General features: G+C 36.8%; 1 protein-coding gene across 1 annotated transcript in view; it reads right to left on the reverse strand.

Annotated features, from left to right (window-relative positions):
* The window catches only part of LOC142341599 (uncharacterized), a 46,059-nt gene extending 27,480 nt beyond the window's left edge, over positions 1–18,579 (reverse strand). The window contains exons 1-2 of the mRNA XM_075392680.1: positions 17,986–18,579; positions 7,627–7,805 (exon numbers count right to left, since the gene is read on the reverse strand). Of these exons, the coding sequence (XP_075248795.1) occupies positions 7,627–7,805; positions 17,986–18,147 (341 nt within the window). The 5' untranslated portion in view covers positions 18,148–18,579. The remainder of the gene's footprint in view (positions 1–7,626; positions 7,806–17,985) is intronic.
* Positions 18,580–22,232: the final 3,653 nt, after the last annotated feature.

A 22,232-nucleotide genomic window follows, 5' to 3' on the forward strand; every position in this document is an offset into this window, starting at 1 on the left:
AAACGCGAATTTTGTCCAAAAATAATGGCAAAAAATTTGTGATGTTCAAAAGCTGAAACCTATTCCATGGCAACTCATATCTTTATAGTAACTTATTATCCAACCCCTGATGAGGATTTCTGACCCCTGGGACTCAAACATCTTTAGTAATGACAATAAATGCCAAAAATTATGAAAAAAAAATTGCAAGTTTTGTCGAAAAATGCTAAAATTCATGATGACAGAAAGTTGAAAACAATTCCATTACCACTAAAAACTATGCAGTTATCTATCATCAAACCCTTTATCAAACCATAGAGGAGGTTTCTTGAAACCTAGCGCTTAAAAAACTCAAAAAATTAAAAACTTTCATAAAAAATTTGAAAAAAAATGCAAAAATTAGTATCATTTTGCATGTTTATGTTTGTAGTACCAAAACATATAGCTCACAAAACGGTCATCACCAGCAATTTTGTCTCGCTAAACGCCTTCATCAACTTTTAAAAGCTTCAACCGAAGACTAATCAATAGAAAAAATCACAAAAAACAAGAAAAACTGCACCATTTTGAGGCCAAAAACTCCTAAAAATGACCTTTTAACCTTAAATTAAGGCCATCCCAGCAGCTGCACCACTATAAGCACTTGAAGGACTACTAAAGCTCACATTGGGCCTCTAATGAAAATTAATGCCCGCTGGGCTTTACCTGTTAATCCCGTTTTGAAAGATCAAAGCCATTGAAAAATGTGTGAACACTTCTTAAAAAAACAGCGCACCAATACAATTCAAATTCTTTGAATTGTAAAAAATTAGGAGCGCTATAATAGCCGGCGGAGAAGATGAGGGCGGCTATTAAAAATCACCAATTTTTCATAAAAAACAACGGTGTCCAATTCTCTAAAACATCCAATTAAACATCTTATGATTCAATTATACCTATCTTAGATATATGTAATAGGAAAAAAGGGAAACAATAGAAAAACAAGAATAAAAAACAAATTCCAATTTAAAAAGTTATGTCTGAATATCTCATATTTGATAAACCAATATAAATATTAAATTATGCCTCGTTAGGCAGCCAATCAAACAAGTCCATAATCTGACTAAGCATCAGGATAGCGAACGAAATCACAAAAAAGAACGAAAACAAAATCATAAAACAATTAAAAAAAAAATAAAAAACCAATATTAAAACAGATGAAAATTAAACTTTTGCAACTAGAAGTTATCCAAGAAGGCCATCTATTAGATTCAATTAAACGTTATTTGGCGATCCATGAGAATTAGGCTTGATAATGCTAAGCAATAGTTCGATATGAAATGAAAGAGTTCGTTACTTTCAATTTGCCCACATTAGACAGCCACGAGAACTTACAAACATAACCGACGAACGTCCGATGAATTGCTCTCAAAACGATCGGCGACCGGTTGGCATCGACAGTAGCTAGCTGGGGCTTAGGGATGCTAGCATTAGGGGGCTAGCGGTATGAGAAAGGGGGAGGGTGGGGCAAGCGTTGGGGGGATGGGTCACGTGAAGGTTAGGGTTGCGAAGGCTAGATGAAAAGGGGGTTCAAATGAACAGGTAGAGGAGGGTGGAAAATCGAAGTGTTGAGTGGGGGGGGGGTAATGGGGGTGGTGACGGGGGTGAGAGGCTTAAGCGCTTCACACCATAAAATTGTCTCCTCAAAACAGTTTTGGGTGAATCGCATTCTTAGAGTATAGTAACGCTACGAACTTTAAAAGTTCTAAGTTGCTACAAACTTTGCTTGAGCAATCAATAATCCGATTAAGTGAGAAGACAGCAAAAATAACAAAATGGGCAGCATTAAAATTATAGCAAAACAAATAATATCGAAGTTCTTGGAACCGATTAATCTTATTCGAAACCATTAACTAAATATATTGGTGGCATGTAAAAGAGTCAATTAGATGAACCTTAACGACGATAAGCAAGAGAACTAAAATACTACCAAAACGGTTGAGACTTAAAACTAAAATTTGATTAGGACAAATAGTGCCCAAGTAGTTTGAAATGGTTAGCCAGGATGCATACGCGTCGAAATAGATTCAATAAGAATACCTCCTTGAGTAGCTAAAGAGACCTTTTATTATTCCGAATGAATTTTTTAAGTATCCAAATTGAACTTAAAAAAGGAATCTCGCTATGGTTTTCAAGTGATAACATGAGTTTATTTCACTTTTGTGGTCTAAATTGATTACTGATACCACTCACGGCCCTTCTGACTTAACCTTTTGAAATAATTCACAAATTGAATACTTCAAAAATCGGCCGATAATCGCCAACACTAGCTAAATTAATAGTTTAGTGATTAATACTCCAAAAGATTATTTTCCAGAGCAAAACAATTTAATTCCATTGTCAGATATACGATACCGCGGTAAAATGATTGTATGAATCAAAGTAAATAGATGAATATCACAAATGCTTTATGAAACATAACCGACTAAGGTCTGGCGAATTGCTCTCAAACGACAGTTTGGCTTCGTCAGTAGCCACGGTTTAGTGAGGCTAGCTTTAGCTTAATTGAAGGGGCGTGAGGTGAGCGTAGCGGAGATGCATATGGGGGGGGGGGGCTGATTGGGGTGGGGGGTAACATTGGGGGGGGCTCGGTAGGAGGAGGGTCTTTGGCTGCACGGCGCCCTTACGGCGTGAACGATGTGCAGGGGAAGGGATTGAGGGGTGGGGTCTGAGTGAATGGAGGGGGGGGGGTTGAAGAGGTTGTTTTATCATCAGCACGATCAACACACAATAAAGAAATCGCAAGGAATAACAAAATGAGCTCAAAAGTATCCACGGACTCATGGGCCATACTCAATTGAACAAAGACAGCAAGCAACTAGGCACATCTCCACCAAAGATATCAGAAGAACAAACGCTGCCACGAATTGCACATATCCGACTAGCTCAACTAAAAACTGGAAGCTGCCCCCTGCTGAACTCTTAATTGAAAATAATCTGTAAAAATGTTGATAACCGCTGTCCCGAATGTGAAGTACCACTACGTGACGTAAACCACATTTTCATCTGCAGTAAGAACAACACGGACCTGAAAGTGATTGACCTGTTGGAAAGACCAGTAGAGGTAGCTAACTGGCTGGAATTGATACCGTCCGTCCAACACGACCACACTGCACAGAACATTCCGCCTTCCTTGCCCCCTTTCCCCCCAATGTTGACAATGCCCCTCCTGGTCTCCCTTACCCGGTGACCGCTTGTCATTCACCATGACGTAGATGAAGAAAGGTTGCCGCACCAGAGGCAAGTTGTGGATAGGCATTCACACTAATACTATTATATCTATTTTTATCATGATACAAACCCAACTAAGGTACCAGTTAGAAACGGCAATAAGCGCCTTTATCCCGCCAAAATTACCTGCGATTTGCAGCTCTGTGCGATAGCTACAACCACAACATGAGGTGAGGGGTCATATTCTAAGAACCGCCCTTCACACCATAAGTATGTCTCCAAAACAATTTGTGAATCGCATACTTGGCGACCAATTAGCTGAAAGGCTCTAAGAGAACATAATTTCCGCTGGACGCTACCTGCTTATCCCGTTTTTGAGGACCAAAAGTCAAATGGGTCAGGCGGAAAAACGGTCCAGCAAAAAAATTTATTAAGACCAACAGGACAAAAATTGATACAAACTTCGTTTGAGAGCAATTAGTTGTACTGAATTTTAAAGAAACATTAGTCTTTCCACGATAGGCCCGAGCACTTTATTTTGAGAATTGCATATTTTTTAGGTAATATTGCAGGGAACAATAATATTGCAAGCAATGAAGTTTATTATTTGGCCGCACTGGCAAAAAACAGCAACAAAAAAAACTCAACACAGGCGCCAAAAGCATGAATGATGTTACCATATCTAAAGAGGGGATGAATAAAAACGCATGACAGTCTTGAAAAACCTATCTGATAATCACATTTGAAGTAAATTGAACAATTCAACAAGTACGAAAAAACAAACAATTGAAAGATCACACCTATCGAGAATTATAAGCATGGTGCTAATGCAAATGCACACGTATCAATATAGATATTTTAATGCTGGCCCATCTTAACTGAGTAAACGTGAAAACTGTTTTCCAATTCACTTAGTTCTCAATAATATTCTCAAAAAACTCATGTTTTGAAAAACACAGGTGAAAATCAGCATAAAAATGCTCAGTAATTCTGGCAGTACTTTTCAGCAGACGAAAATACAGAATGTGTATTCTCCACCAATCAGAGATTGAGAAGACTCTATTCTCGTTTATATAGCGCTAGTACCCCTGACTCTAGTCAGTCTAATAGATAGTTGCACTATGTGTATACTATTGACTCCGGTGTTCTGTATTATTACCACCGTTACAATTGAAATCTTCCTTCAGTGTTTTAGAGCCGGTTAGTCAGAGAGAACTAGGTAAGCCTACTCTCGCGCAGAAATAAGTAACCTTAAATTTGGGCCCGCCTCAACTGGTGCAACCCAAAACCGCAAAAAAAACTTGCTAAAACACAACTCAACTCTCCTACAGAGAATTTTTAACAAAACTTAACGTTTATATACTCAGTCCTAGTCACCGGAGAAGCAGTACTAATTAATGGTTAACAATAGCGACAAAAAACAAATTTATCACAAAATCATGAAAAGTCCAAAATGGATTTCATTTAGGGCAAAACATTATTCGCTTCAACAAGAAATACAACGCTTACTAGAACATATAGAACCATTTGAAACAAGAAAAAATTGAAATGCGGATGAATTAAACCTACTCTTACAACACTGTTTTACAATAAAGGCTTACTACTTTAACAAAGAACAACACCTTCTCTCAATACCAGGAAAAAGCCTCCCAAATTGAGACAAGTTTTCTCTCTTATCTAGCAGAAAATTAGGGACAACAGTTAACAAAAAGTACAATCCTTTTCATTCATGACCCTACATCAAATAGACATACTTGTCGTAATATTCTGTCCACAATCTAATTCACTATCTGATTTCCTAGCAGGAGTACACAAAAAAATCCAACTATTAGAAAAGAGGAACAATTTAAAACATCATCATCTGAATTCCTTAAATGGCTTGCAGCAAAACTTAATGCAGATAGTATTTTTCTCGCGCTGAAAGCGTACACAAAATTGACAGGAAACAGGTTTAAACCATCTAATACAAATATTTCAACTTCCAATCGTAGACGTCCTCGACCCGCACAAAATGGGATCTATCCAGCTAGTATGTCTCCCGCTGGGCCACCACAATCATCCACCAGATACTCTAATAGGCCTATCTATAATTCACCTAGAGGATCACGGTCCTCATCGCGCCAACAAAAGCCAAACCCCTTTGTGCCAACACAAAGCCTATAACACAGGGCAACGGCGAAACTTCCAGTTTCACCAATTCACAAATCCCCTCGTGATCAAAACAGAAAATGCCATTCAGATTCCCGAGAGGATTAATTATATCGCATCGCCCCCAAGCACATGTTCAAACCGACCAAGACGACATGTAAAATTGGCCAGCTCGAACGAGTACATGGAAGAGGGATGCAACAAAAAAAATCCCCTTAGAGTGTGCTCACTTTCCTCTTTTATTAGAGATTCACGGAGGGGTTCTGGCACTCATACAAAAAATCTTTTGCCTTGGCTGACCGCACCAACGATCATTTGAACACAATGATCACGCAGGACACGATTCCCTACCGTGTGTATCAGAAGTATGGCCACTTCTATCTGCAGTTTGGATTTCTACATCAAACGCAGATTGATGTCAACAATCAATCGCACAGATCCAACAAAACGAAGATGTTACAACGACACACAACTAGCTCACTGTGCAATATCACTTCAAATCACACGAATCCATTAATGAACGATCCTTCAATGTGTAAAGATGAATGTACGACCGAACATTTATCTTTTTCTACCCCCGCTGGATCGCAGACAAGCTTGAGAACAGAGGGCCACCACGAAATGAAAAAAATATATACTCAATCACCTCGCAATGCAACCAAATTACAACATCGATTTATACCCTGGATCTCTTGCCGCATCTCTCGCCAGAGATCCAGATTTCCATAAATTCTTCCAGGACCCTCAAAATCAGGCTCCGGATTTTGAATTTGAACATCGCTAGTGGGCTACAGCCCCGCCTCTCTGGGTCAGCACCCCATCTTCAAGAGACTCACTGATCTAAAACAAAATTTTATTTTTATTCTTTCATACTCATCTATTTTATTTTCCTTGTTCTTTCTTCTCTATACTAGGCCTTCCCTCAATTGATGAACAAGGGACAAATTTCTTTTTCCCTTTTTTCTCTGGTCAAAACTTACTCAGAAAGAGTTATACTTGTAAACAGTTTAAAGGATCAAGTAATTCACGGTAGGTAAAGTTGGTACTAACCATACGGTAACGTGGTAAATCCGATCAAACAAAACCGTACTGAGAAAAAAATGAATTGAAAACTCTTTGTACCACCGACAGAGACTACAACTCTCCACCCAGTGGGGAATAAACCCTCACTGCAAGGTCCGTGAGAGACAGCTGGAAACTACAAACAGGATTGACGTCACTGGTCAGAATACCCTGTAACTGGCAGCCATATTGGCTCTGCAACAGACAGGATGTGGAACAGTCAGTGACAACTCTAGTCACCCACTTAACTCTGTAGAGACCATCGATGAAAAGTCTTTACCTACTTCACCACTCGACAGGGATCAACACATACAACAAATATTCACCTGCATTCTACAATTCGGACGAAAACTCTCAACCCCCGGATAGATGCAGCACATGAATACACAGAATGTGTACTCTCCGGCAATCTGAGACAGAGAAGACTATTCTCTTTTATTTAGCGCTAGTACCCCTGACTCTAGTCAGTCTAATAGATAGTTGCACTTTGTGCATACTATTGACTCCGGTGTTGTATATTATTACCACCGTTATAAATGAAGTCTACCTTCAGTGTTTTACAGAGTCGGTTAGTCAGAGGCAACCAGGTAAGCCTACTCGTGCGCAGAAATAAGTAGCCCTAACTCTTTATACTCAAAGGCTATAAACGGAGCCCACTTTAGGTCTGCCTTAATTTATCGTCAATAAAAATGCGCAATTCAATTTATTTGATTCATATTTGCAAATAAGAATTAAGATCGCGTAAAAAACGCCTAAAAATTTCATGAAATTACAATAACCGTTCATCTCATCTGTTCATATTCAGCAAACTGAAGCATGTCAGCTCTACGCTCTTTCTTTTAACATTTTCGAGATTGGTTTATCCCCACCAAACATATACATACTTAAGAACGATAGACATACTATAAAAGTTTACTATAGAAGAAGTTTAGAAAAAGAAGTAAACGGCAACTAAAAATACAGCAGGCAAACACAGCTTTTCACCCTAGCACACAAATTGAGTCCTGCAGCGGAATGAAAAGGACAAAATTATCCCAAAACTCCTGCTGTTTCCAGATTACAACCGCAAAAGTACAATAGAAATAGCGAAAAACAGTAGCAACCACCACCTCCCACTATTAGGTTAGACTAAGTTCACAAATATCTTCGAGTGATTGGCTAAATTTCTCATTTGGATTATTCTGCTCAAACACACTTCGGCTAAATCCTCACTGCATTTGAACTAACCCTGCTAAGCAACTCCCACAAGTGTTGTCACGAACTGAATTGCCAGCTGCATGTAGTGTGCGGTGTCTGTCGGAACAGAGCGTCTGTCGTCTGCAAGACACCCACGAGTTCTCACGGTCGGAGTAAGTTCCCACAGGACACACTTCGCATTCGGTGCTCGTATCGTCCAGACTGCAAGGCTGAGAAAACATTCAATATTTCAGCATTGAACAAAGATTTAACTTTCATATTTGCTGAGAATATGCTCTAAAGGAGAAGGGCAAGGTAGGCTAATAACTCATGATTGATTGACTAAGATTCCTGACACCAAAAAATTCAACATAATTCAAAATTTTCCCGGCATAAGGTAAAACCAAAGCAGGTAAAACAGCTTCCAATTATAGAAATTCAATTTTAGTTTATTGATAGATTGACTACAGATTATTCAAATAATTATATTTATTGTATAAAAAAGAGGGATCCCCAGTAAGTTATGCACCCTCCACTACAGCGCACGTGTCATTACACAGTAAATCATTGTGTAAAAATCATTGTGTGCAAACGTTGTTTACACACAGCTTTAAACGTTGCTTACGTAAAATCATTATCGAACGTTCGAAATAGTGCAAAATGACATGATTTCACACTAAATAGAAAACTTTTGCCATTTTGTGCTACTCTTTGTCCTAGAATAGCAATCATTCAATCTTAAAAATATATCATCATGCTATCTGAAGAAGCATATATGTACCTTACCAAAGCCCAAACATGGGAAATTTACAAACAATTATGCGAAAAACTTGATAAAAAGAAAAACTTATTGACAATTATGTTACCATGGTTTATAACAAGTTATCAAGTGAAGTCAGTGGGGACTCAACGTCATTGCCAACAACAATAAAAACAAAACAGGTTGAGCCTGAATCGGTAAGAGAGCACGATTTAATCGATCTTCCAGACAATTGTACAAATTTAATTTTGGGAAGCAGTATCATAGCAAAACTACAAACTGATAAAAACGATTCCTAGTGATATTTCTATTTACCCGTACCGCGGGTCAACGACAAAAGAAAAAATTGCTATTGTCGATAAATACAGTGAACAAAAAATGCATTCAGTAGTTCTGCAGGACGGTACAAAGAGTTTTTAAAATTTGACAGAAAACCTGCACACGTCTTTGAGTCCTTCAAAAAAACTTGTCAACATATGCCTTGAAAAGTTCAACCCGGACCAATTTGTTATATGCGAAGTTATTCCAATGAAAAACCTCAGCCAAAATGCTACTAAAAACGGTCGCATTGATGAGTTCAATTCAATGATTCACAATCATTATGGAGGAAATAGCGACAATAATAAGATCTTGAAATTGAACCAAATGATCAAAAATGTTGAAAACTACGTCTCGCTTTATCATGGTAATGTACATCTCAACGTTCGGACAGGTGTACCGTTTCTCAAAAACAAATTGTTAGCGGAAGTTCTACTTTTCTCAAATGGACTCATTACTAGTAAACGGGACAATATTAAACCAACTTTCGCGAAAGGAAACAAAACCAGTCAGAGTTATCTCCGACTGAAGCAAAACTATCAGTATGCAGCACAAGTACATGGAACTTCATCTCATAACCAACAATATAGCAACCATTTCAACTTGAACGGGTGGGACTATCAACAGAGACCAAAACCATACAACCAAGTTCTCGACCAAAGAAACATTAAAAACTATTCTAATTACGGCAGATATAGCCCGAACTGACACCTTGCGTCCCATTTTTTGCGTTTCCTCTAGACTTAGATTGTCAGCAAAAAGAAAGGCAAAAGCTTTTTGTTTCTTAATCTTATTGAATACTAATGAGAAAACCAGTCTTGCTGCTGGGAGTTCTGCTATTGCTGGCCATCATTCGTCCCGCGTCAGCAGCAAAATTCCCGGTAGTCTTTAGGACACCTGACATTTATCTCAAGATAAGCTTTGCTATTTAATGATCAGAAAATTTGTTTTACTTGCTGCACTTGGGTTATATTTACTCGCTAAAAATTTTAATCCTCTGAAACTATTAAAATGTGGCGATGTTCACCCCATCATCCCATCACCCCGGACCAGAATAAAATTATGCAAATTTTTAACGGAAAACAGCAAACATACAAATTCTCTCTCCTTTGTCCACATAAATTAATAAAAAAGCATTAAAAAAGCATTAATAAAAAAGAACAATTGAAAAAGCTCTTGAGAAAAGTTTCGGACAACACGATTATTGGCCTCTTCCAAGTGGTAACGACCACAAACTGGGAATTTTGACAGTGCGAAGTCCACTGCCTTCCGCTATGGTAGAGAGCATAATAAGAACATAATGAAAGAAGGTCTATTGCTTTTTATACCAAATCATTTAAATCCACAGAAAGTAAACAGGTTTCCCGAAACTAACAAACACACAGGATCAATTTGGGTTGAATTACAGTAGAACACTACACACGGACTTCAGAAGCTTCTCATAAACCTCAATTACAACCCCAATAAAAAAACCATAATGAATTTTTGGATTAATTGGCGCTCCAGATTGATGCCGCTGTGAGCAAAAAAAAGAGTGATTCTGATGGGTAATTATAATATAAACTATCTGAACAACAAAGAGCGAAATAATATAGGTACAGTTTTGATCCCGTATGATCTGAAAGTGGTAAACACTGAACCAACAAGAGGAAAAAACCTCATCGACTTTCATAACGGAGGGTAATAACCAAATACACAGCTGTAGGTATAATAACACAAGAGCGGATCGCAAAAAAGCGGAAACCAATAATTCAAACGTTTTTTGACAAATCGAATTACTCAATTAAAGAATTTACATCGGAGCTAAAAAATTGTGATTGGAATTCTGTTTACAAAATGGAAAGTGTAGAAGAAATGTATTCACAACTCAATTCAATCTTGTCTACTATCATTCAAAAACATGCACCTTAAAGGAAAAAATTTGTACGAAATGATAAAACCAAAATATCCTTTCTAAATGAAAGATCTATCAGAGACCTCTTCACGAACAGTGAATGGAAAAAATGGCGTGTCATTAATGATACTCAAAACAACAGTCTCTAAAAACAACATTTACAGCCTAAAAAACTCTTCTGGCGAAATTCTGTTTGACAAACAAATAGTAAATTTATTAAACTATCGTTTCTCCAAGTTAGGTGACTACTTCGGCAAAGGCAGACCTTATGAAAAGTCAACTCGAACAAATAACAGAAAAAACATTTAGATTTCGATTTGTCACATCGAAAGAGATTTTGCATCATCTAAAAACACTGAAAACATGAAAGCCGCTTGGAACAACAGAGATACCCGCTTGGGCTGTCAAAGATAGCAAAGATGTTTTAATGCACCCCCTCACCTATTTGTTCAATGCTTTTTTGAATGAGGAAAAATTTCCCAGTGACCTTAAAAAACCCATTGTTACACCGCTTCTTAAAAAAGGTGATCGAAGTCACCATGAGAACTACAGGCCTATATCAATGACCAGTTCACTTTCCAAAATGTTTGAAAGACTACTTAGAGATCAAATAGTTGAAATTCTATTAAAAAACAATGTTCATTCCAGAACGCAATTTGGTTTCCGATCCAAAATATCAACAATGGATGCCCTTGTTTATAGCACTGAAGATTTTAGATATCTAATTGAACAAAATAAATACGATACAACAGCACTACTAGATCTATCTAAAGCATTTGATTCAATCATTCACAACATTTTGATATTGAAAATAGAGGAATCAGGATTCAGCACAAGTGCTCAAATGTTGATACTTGAATTCTTGTCTAATCCTCTTCAGAAAACAATAGGTAACGGCATTGAATCAGATTGGATTCAAATTTATCAAGGTGTGCCCGAAGGAACGATGTTCGAAGACTGAAAATACCAAATGATGGTCAACTAGTACAATATGCTGATGACACACTGATTTTTACGTCCAACCATGTATTGCTAAATGCCAAAAACGATTTAGAAAAATTGATTATTACGAAATGCATAGTCTAACGCTGAATGGATTAAAAATAGAGTTCAATATTTTTTGTAAAAAAATCTAGAGCTCTCCATATAACTGATATAAAACTTAAAATAGGAAACTGTTGCATTCTAAATCTGAATCAAACAAATACTTGGGGGTATCCATAGATTCAGCGTTAACATATCAAGATGAAGTAAAAAAGTATACTACGTAAAATGACATGTGGTATAAAAACCCTATATTCCTTACGAGAGGTTATATCAGATAACTACAAAGTTTTGACTTTGAACGCACTTGTCATTAGCCACCTTCATTACTCTGCCGTTCTCCTGAATGGAATTAATAACAACCTAATAAGATCACTCGAAAAACAGTTAAGCTGTGGCGTGAAAGCTTGTTTTCATAGAAAGAAAAATGATAGTTCTCTAGATCTCATAATTAAAAACAAAATTTTACCGATCAGACATTCTTTAGATCAAAAATTATTTTTCCATTTATGGAAAATAGTGTCGAAGAAACTCCCAGCTTATCAAATGATAGAATATCCTACACTTAAATTAATAAAACACGAACCGTCCAAAAAAATTTTCTTCAATATCAAAACTCAATCCAGCTATTTAGAAAACTGCGTATTCAAGCGGGGTACAATAATTTATAACAAAATTGTAATGAATGAACAATATTCTCAAAAATGATCATAAATGCGATAAAGCGAAACAAATTCTAAAACAATACTTTTTGAATTGTTTTTAAAGAACCCAAGTGTAGCATCAAAATCTTCTTTATCTTGGAAAGACTTTCAATTTGAATAAAAATGTTTCTGTTTGTACATAGCTTCCACACTGCCTCTGATATTTGATCGTTATTTGATTAAAACCAGATGGAAATTCAGTGTTCTTTTTTTAAATATGGCACGTGGGTCTTGGGGGTGCAAATAATATGCACCCACTAACCTGGGGGGCACGAACGGAAAAGATCCCAAAAACGACCAAATGATTAAAACAAAACCAACTAACGTCGGTCGAATTCTCTCAAACGACTGGCGAGAGGCTAATTTAGCTTAATTGAGGGGGGGGATGAGAGCGGGTTGGGGGCAAGTGCTCGCGGTCACAGTTGGAATGATATGGAGTGTGGGATGGGTGAGGGCTGATGGAGTGATGAGGGGGGAGGGGGGGGGGGTGTTAACCGGCGAGGTGTCAAACTCAAAGAACCAATCTTCATATAATACAATTATGTCTCTTAAAATAAATAATTCTGTGAATCGCATACTGAGAAACATAAAGACCAGTGTGCCGTAGGAAAGAGAACTTAACGCCCTCCGGGCTCTACCTATTTATCCCGTCTTTAAGGACAAAGCCAAAGCGAAAGACCAAAAATCGGTCAAGCGACAAATCGCAGAAAAAGAACCGCATGAGTAATATACTGAACGGCAAAAATAAGTTAGAATCCCCTATTTTTCCGAAGCAGATAGTCATTTTGAGGCAGTATTACTGCAACCTAAAATCAGATTTCAAAAACAATTCTTTTATCATTGATCTTCTACATTAGTCCTCTCAACTACCTATGAAATTGATATAAAACTCATGGTAAGTTCAGTTACCAGAAATCCCAAGGTAAAGTTGATAACTCCATCCAATTTTCAAAGTAAAAGGAAGCTGTGACATGATCACAAATCGTTCAATTTTTTTTTCTCTCTAATGTTTAACACAAGTGCAAACTTAGCCATAGTTTAACAAACCTGAAAACATATCACAACGTGTGACAACTTTTTTTACTTTGAAAAATGGATGCAGTTCGTCGATTTTACATCGGAATTTTTGGTTAAGCGAACGCTGCATTTCATCTTAATTTCATAAGTAGACGAGAGAACTAGTGTAGGGGATCAAAGGTGTTGCAATAATATTTGAAATTTGACTTTAAGTTGAATTAATTTTGCCTCAAAAATTGATAACCAAATTCATTTGAGAGCAATTAAATGAGAGCTATCCAAAACCTTATAGGAAATATTTCTACCAAATCATTTAAATCCACAGAAAGTAAACAGGTTTCCCGAAACTAACAAACACACAGGATCAATTTGGGTTGAATTACAGTAGAACACTACACACGGACTTCAAAAGCTTCTCATAAACCTCAGTTACAACCCCAATAAAAAAACCATAATGAATTTTTGGATTATTTGGCGCTCCAGATTGATGCCGCTGTGAGCAAAAAAAAGTGATTCTGATGGGTAATTATAATATAAACTATCTGAACAACAAAGAGCGAAATAATATAGGTACAGTTTTGATCCCGTATGATCTGAAAGTGGTAAACACTGAACCAACAAGAGGAAAAAACCTCATCGACTTTCATAACGGAGGGTAATAACCAAATACAAGGCTGTAGGTATAATAACACAAGCGCGGATCGCAAAAAAGCGGAAACCAATAATTCAAACGTTTTTTGACAAATCAAATTACTCAATTAAAGAATTTACATCGGAGCTAAAAATTTGTGATTGGAATTCTGTTTACAAAATGGAAAGTGTAGAAGAAATGTATTCACAACTCAATTCAATCTTGTCTACTATCATTCAAAAACATGCACCTTAAAGGAAAAAATTTGTACGAAATGATAAAACCAAAATATCCTTTCTAAATGAAAGATCTATCAGAGACCTCTTCACGAACAGTGAATGGAACAAATGGCGTGTCATTAATGATACTCAAAACACAACAGTCTCTAAAAAAACATTTACAGCCTAAAAAACTCTTCTGGCGAAATTCTGTTTGACGAACAAATAGTAAATTTATTAAACTATCGTTTCTCCAAGTTAGGTGACTACTTCGGCAAAGCCAGACCTTATGAAAAGTCAACTCGAACAAATAACAGAAAAAACATTTAGATTTCGATTTGTCACATCGAAAGAGATTTTGCATCATCTAAAAACACTGAAAACAAGAAAGCCGCTTGGAACAACAGAGATACCCGCTTGGGCTGTCAAAGATAGCAAAGATGTTCTAATGCACCCCCTCACCTATTTGTTCAATGCTTTTTTGAATGAGTAAAAATTTCCCAGTGACCTTAAAAAACCCATTGTTACACCGCTTCTTAAAAAAGGTGATCGAAGTCACCATGAGAACTACAGGCCTATATCAATGACCAGTTCACTTTCCAAAATGTTTGAAAGACTACTTAGAGATCAAATAGTTGTAATTAAAAAACAATGTTCATTCCAGAACGCAATTTGGTTTCCGATCCAAAATATCAACAATGGATGCCCTTGTTTATAGCACTGAAGATTTTAGATATCTAATTGAACAAAATAAATACGTTACAACAGCACTACTAGATCTATCTAAAGCATTTGATTCAATCATTCACAACATTTTGATATTGAAAATAGAGGAATCAGGATTCAGCACAAGTGCTCAAATGTTGATACTTGAATTCTTGTCTAATCCTCTTCACAAAACAATAGGTAACGGCATTGAATCAGATTGGATTCAAATTTATCAAGGTGTGCCCGAAGGAACGATGTTCGAAGACTGAAAATACCAAATGATGGTCAACTAGTACAATATGCTGATGACACACTGATTTTTACGTCCAACCATGTATTGCTAAATGCCAAAAACGATTTAGAAAAATTGATTATTACGAAATGCATATTCTAACGCTGAATGGATCAAAAATAGAGTTCAATATTTTTTGTAAAAAAAATCTAGAGCTCTCCATATAACTGATATAAAACTTAAAATAGGAAACTTGCATTCTAAATCTGAATCAAACAAATACTTGGGGGTATCCATAGATTCAGCGTTAACATATCAAGATGAAGTAAAAAGTATACTACGTAAAATGACATGTGGTATAAAAACCCTATATTCCTTACGAGAGGTTATATCAGATAACTACAAAGTTTTGACTTTGAACGCACTTGTCATTAGCCACCTTCATTACTCTGCCGTTCTCCTGAATGGAATTAATAACAACCTAATAAGATCACTCGAAAAACAGTTAAGCTGTGGCGTGAAAGCTTGTTTTCATAGAAAGAAAAATGATAGTTCTCTAGATCTCATAATAAAAAACAAAATTTTACCGATCAGACATTTTTTAGATCAAAAATTATTTTTCCATTTATGGAAAATAGTGTCGAAGAAACTCCTAGCTTATCAAATGATAGAATATCCTACACTTAAATTAATAAAACACGAACCGTCCAAAAAAATTTTCTTCAATATCAAAACTCAATCCAGCTATTTAGAAAACTGCGTATTCAAGCGAGGTACAATAATTTATAACAAAATTGTAATGAATGAACAATATTCTCAAAAATGATCATAAATGCGATAAAGCGAAACAAATTCTAAAACAATACTTTTTGAATTGTTTTTAAAGAACCCAAGTGTAGCATCAAAATCTTCTTTATCTTGGAAAGACTTTCAATTTGAATAAAAATGTTTCTGTTTGTACATAGCTTCCACACTGCCTCTGATATTTGATCGTTATTTGATTAAAACCAGATGGAAATTCAGTGTTCTTTTTTTTAAATATGGCACGTGGGTCTTGGGGGTGCAAATAATATGCACCCACTAACCTGGGGGCACGAACGGAAAAGATCCCAAAAACGACCAAATGATTAAAACAAAACCAACTAACGTCGGTCGAATTCTCTCAAACGACTGGCGAGAGGCTAATTTAGCTTAATTGAGGGGGGGTGAGAGCGGGTTGGGGGCAAGTGCTCGCGGTCACAGTTGGAATGAGATGGAGTGTGGGATGGGTGAGGGCTGATGGAGTGATGAGGGGGGAGGGGGGGGGGGGGTGTTAACGGGCGAGGTGTCAAACTCAAAGAACCAATCTTCATATAATACAATTATGTCTCTTAAAATAAATAATTCTGTGAATCGCATACTGAGATACATAAAGACCAGTGTGCCGTAGGAAAGAGAACTTAACGCCCTCCGGGCTCTACCTATTTATCCCGTCTTTAAGGACAAAGTCAAAGCGAAAGACCAAAAATCGGTCAAGCGACAAATCGCAGAAAAAGAACCGCATGAGTAATATACTGAACGGCAAAAATAAGTTAGAATCCCCTATTTTTCCGAAGCAGATAGTCATTTTGAGGCAGTATTACTGCAACCTAAAATCAGATTTCAAAAACAATTCTTTTATCATTGATCTTCTACATTAGTCCTCTCAACTACCTATGAAATTGATATAAAACTCATGGTAAGTTCAGTTACCAGAAATCCCAAGGTAAAGTTGATAACTCCATCCAATTTTCAAAGTAAAAGGAAGCTGTGACATGATCACAAATCGTTCAAATTTTTTTTCTCTCTAATGTTTAACACAAGTGCAAACTTAGCCATAGTTTAACAAACCTGAAAACATATCACAACGTGTGACAACTTTTTTTACTTTGAAAATTGGATGCAGTTCGTCGATTTTACATCGGAATTTTTGGTTAAGCGAACGCTGCATTTCATCTTAATTTCATAAGTAGACGAGAGAACTAGTGTAGGGGATCAAAGGTGTTGCAATAATATTTGAAATTTGACTTTAAGTTGAATTAATTTTGCCTCAAAAATTGATAACGAAATTCATTTGAGAGCAATTAAATGAGAGCTATCCAAAACCTTATAGGAAATATTTCTACCAAAACTTCAAAATGAACTCCAAAAACCTGACAAACTGAAAACGATACTATTAAGCAGACCTGTAGATTTTTTCAAAATGCAATTGTAATTGTCAAAAAATCGAAGTCAATAATATAAGTTTCGTAAACCATTTTTTTATTACTTCGAGTCATAATTTGATAGTACGTGAAAAATATCAGCAGAAAAACAGATTCAACTCTTTAACCTTCATAGTTTACACTCAACCGGTTTAGCGGTATGACTTGAGCCGTCTTTCATACGGGTGCAGGGATAAGAGAATGAGTTTGAATTTGAGCAAATTTTATTCAGCTCTCGGAACATTGGCATTTTTTGAACATATCCAGCAGATCTTGAATATACCCAGTAGGTAGCCAAAAAACAGCCGCAATTGATTACCGTACTCCCGATTAGGATTGAAAGAACAGAAAAAAATTATTCAAATTGATTCTTATTCTATTTAAGTGCGAGCCATTTTGACTGAATTTGTAGTTATACTTTTGTTGCTTGATTCAGTCAAGAGTGAAAAAATCTTTCGAGAAGTGAAACTGAATGTTCTAGAACGAAATGGTCAAGCAAAATATTGTGTCCTATTTTTATTTCTTAATTCGAACCAAGATAAACCAACAGTATTTAAGTACACTAATACTACTTTACTTTATTTTACATTATTTCGAATTTCCTCATATGAACAACTTTAATGAGCAGGTTTCAGAAATTTATGAAATCGAAAACGACTGACCTGCCGGGGTTGGAAACCCTTTTCACATCTCAGACAATATTCGCATTCATTTTTCTCTTCATTGAAGTAGAGACCCTCATGGCAAATGTCCGGTTCCACCACTCGTAATGACGTCACAAGAGCCAAATTTTTCAAAATAAATATCAAATGTAAGATCTTCATTTCCTTTCCAGGTTTTTTTTGATGCCGGACAAAGCTTTGAAATCGGCGATTGAATGAAGAGCAATAGGTTTCAAGGAATCATATCATTAGCTGATTTTGACAAACGCAGCAATTTAACTAAGTTTTCAATGGACGAAAACTTTTGATAGTGTTCATACGGTGCAGTCACTAACTGAACTTGTATTTCTAGCTCAAAATAGCTGTTGCTGCTCAATAGTCATTAAAAAGTGTGCTTCTTTCCCCTGTTGATGAAACAAGATTGGAATTTTCTTTCCATAAATTCCCTTCACAGTTCCATATGCAACTGAAATTGAATTTAGGAGATAATGGCATTGGCTACCAATAACAAACAAATAGCATGTTCGAGCAAGTTCACAACGGGCAAAATCAGGCAAGACAAATCTCCAGCCAAATAAATGCAGCACACGGTATTAAATAGATAATTGACAAATGAAACGTTACTCTGATGGAATACAGTTCCGGCTATTTTTAGATCACACGTCAGATATCTTTAATTCAATTATTTTACCCACCCATTTGTAAGCTTGCAAAAACCTGCAACTTATAACCCATTAAAAATGAAAATTTAATAATCTCAGCTCGTAGTAGTATTAGGTCAGGCTTCTGGCTGGATTCACAACGGGTTTTCATTCTGTCCTTCAAGCTCTAGAGGGGGTTACTAGCCGCATCTGCAAGAACTTCTCCAAATATAATTCTTTTACAACAGTGCAAACAAAAACTAAATTAAGAAAAACACCTCCCCAACACTGGGTGAATATTGGCTGGTCTGGGGCCCTCTCCGAACTACATCTTCATCAAGCATTTCGTATTGTTCAAATCTATCAATAAAATGATATCATACACAAACATCAGCTGGGAAAAATGTAAAACAAAAGAGACAGTACTAGAACAAAAACAACTAATAGCAAAAGTAGAGGAGTCAAACTAACAGCCTCTCTTCTTCAACAGCTCCCATTGAAGCATCGACAATTTCACGCCGCCTAAGTGCCCTTGAGCCTCGAATGCAGAGGACGGAACTCCTTAGGAGAGCGAAGCTGATTAGCTATGATGTCAGTGTAGCTGTCCTCTTTTCGCAGAGAGCTTCGATGCCAGTTGTTTCAGTGCTTTTGAAGCTGATGGGCCATGGCCAGCTCATGCAGTGCATGCGAAGACAATTGCACAAAATGTTGGTTCGTCAACATCCATTACTCTTTGTTCATATTTGTTCCTTTCAATGGATTCATGACACTTGTAGGCTTCACTACTGCATTCAGGGCAACTTTTTTGCTAGCGGGTTGAAAACTTTTACATCAAAGTATGTTTTGTTGATCCTGGATTCCAAAAGTCCGTTGACCTTGATATCTCATCTTCTCATCCTCATGCTTTCGTTTATAATAGTTAACTTAGTTTCTCAATTTATGACTTCTTTTCTCGCCAGTTTTCTAAATAGTTAATTTTTAGCGGGTATATACTATTAGCAAACCTCGATCACAGACGTCAGATTCCTCTACATGAAATTATTTTTTATAATTTTCTTTGAACAGTTAAAAGTTTTAGTTTTGTAATTATGGGATGTTTTCCGTTTGAAACGGAAAAGATCCTAATATGTTTCGCTTTTCATTTTAGCACATTATCATAAAAGCTCCTGACAATTAACTTGAAGTTCTTAAACTTTATTGCCAATTATTCCATCTACCATTTGAAAGCGGGTTTTTCCAATTAAAGAGGCCATGCCCATTTCCAATTAATGGTACATAATACTAGACAAAAAAGCAGGGTAAATTTTTTTTATTAAAATTGAGATCTTTTCAGTTTGCCCCCCCCCCCAGTACGTTATGCGCGCTCCAGTTACAGAGCAGGTGCCTTTACATAGTAAATCATTATGTAAAAATATGGCACGTGGGTCTGGGGGGTGCAAATAATATGCACCCACTAACCTGGGGGGCACAAACGGAAAAGGTCCAAAAATAGTTAAAGGGTGCAAAATTGATTAGGTTCTTCCATTCACAATGATGAACTTCTCCTTCAAGTTTAAAAAGGTCTTGTTTGCTTCCTGCCGTATTTTTTAAAGAAACTCCTTCGAGACTATTTCAGATTTTTCTGACTCCAGTGCCTGATTTGGATTCAATTTTTTTTGTCTGATATCCCAAAAATTCATTTTTCGATGGTTATCAGAAAGTCATATGTACTTGCATTATTGCATGATCGACCATAATTTTGCCTACCACGATAATTTTTCCTCGTCTTATATTGTCATCAAACCACACTTGAGTAGTGGTCTGAAATATCTTCAGTTTTCGAGAATTTGATTGCCCGCATCAACACGCATAGCCTTTTTAGTAATCTGCAGAAAAAAAATCAGGGTAATTTTTAAAAAAGTTCAAGGGTGCAAGACTGATAAGGTCACTAGCTGCAATTACAGAATTGAGTTTTTAAAATGCATAAACAATGGTATAATTCCGGATTTTTAAGGTTTTGCGCTCCTAAAAATAAAGTTTTATCTGAACAAGCGGTGCACAGTTTTCAACTAAAACCCCTGAAACAAGAAATAAACCGTGCGGAAAAAGGCCATAAAGTGCTCAAGGACAAACTTGAAACAGATTTAGGGAGAAGGTGAGACTAGAACTGATGCCATCCCTTGTTAGCAGCATTAGACGTGAAATGAGGAAGCACTCCGCAACTGTTCAAGATAGACTTAATGGAAAACTTGATAAACTGTCAGAGACAGGAGAGACCACTGCGGAGTGGCTACCATAGTAATGTTGTGATAATGGATGGCGGTGAAATTCCAGTTTGTACTTAACATCCTATAGTTGGGACCTAAACACCCTGTGAGAGACAAGTTTAATGAGGTGCACTTCCTCGCCGGCCTGGACCAACTTGTACGTGAGTTACGCGAGAATAAATCTGAGGGTGAGAAGCTTTGTGAAAGTGAGGATTCCGCAAAATGATATGCAAAAAGAGTACGCGAAACCCCAATGGATAGAGGGGTCAAAAAAGTGCATGATAACCTAAAAACCAAGGATTTGATGGCGGTACCATTTGCCCAAGGTTACGACTTCTGTGTGATGAAGAAGTTAACGTGCAGGGAAAAACTCGATGATGTGCTGAACTTGGATCAGTTTCAAAAAATCAATCGAGCAAAAGATGAAGTTGTGATCGAAATTGAAAAACAGATAAATAACAGCCTGCAACAATTAATGAAGCAAGGGAAAATTAGTGACAAAATTTAACAAAGACTCAGGTCAACAGGTTCACAGCCAGCAAGGCTTTATGGCCTTGCAAAGTTACATAGAAAAGATACTGCACTCCGATTTGTTCTTTCGATACCTGGTAGCAGTTACAAAAATTTGGACAGTTACAGAAATTTCTTTCAAAACATTGGGAACGTCATCAATATCCTAGGCATTGCGTTGGGAAAATTGTCAAGGATACAATTAACCAGCTGCGAATGAAAGAAGAAAGAAAAGGATATAACGCTGGCGTATCCGTAAAACAGAAAAATACTGAGAAACAACAATTTGTATTACAGTACAGAGGCAATACTTCTAATGAATTTGTCAAGAAGCTGAACAAAATTCATCGTATACAGACAATTTTCAACACTCGGGAACTGAAGAGCTGTTTACTTAGCCTTAAGTCTCTCTTTGATAAAGACCTGAAATCCCACGTGGTTTATGAGCTCTCGTGTAATGGAAGCAAATCCATCTATATAAGGCATGCATGCCAACATATGACCACAAGGGTTGCAGAGCATGTCAAGGCGGACTCACCGTTGGGAATACATGCAATTGAGTGCAACAGGGATAAAACAGCTTTCCATTGGAAGATATTAGACCAGTGCGGCAACCAATCTATGTCAATGACACTAGAGGCGTTTTATATAAGAGAATTGAAACCCGCCATCAACACACGCGACGGATTCCGAACACGAGAATTGACACTGAAGGCTGAGTTTGGAGATGAAATTCCAACTTGAAAGAAAGACACGTTACAAAACGAAAAATTCAACTTTACAATTGAACAAAACGAAGGAAGTTTAAGGTAATTTATGTATGGTTTTTTAATAAAAACTTGTCGACATG

Source organism: Convolutriloba macropyga, chromosome 6 (genome assembly GCF_964194025.1).
Source record: "Convolutriloba macropyga chromosome 6, txConMacr16.3, whole genome shotgun sequence".
Taxonomy (NCBI): Eukaryota; Metazoa; Xenacoelomorpha; order Acoela; family Convolutidae; genus Convolutriloba; species Convolutriloba macropyga.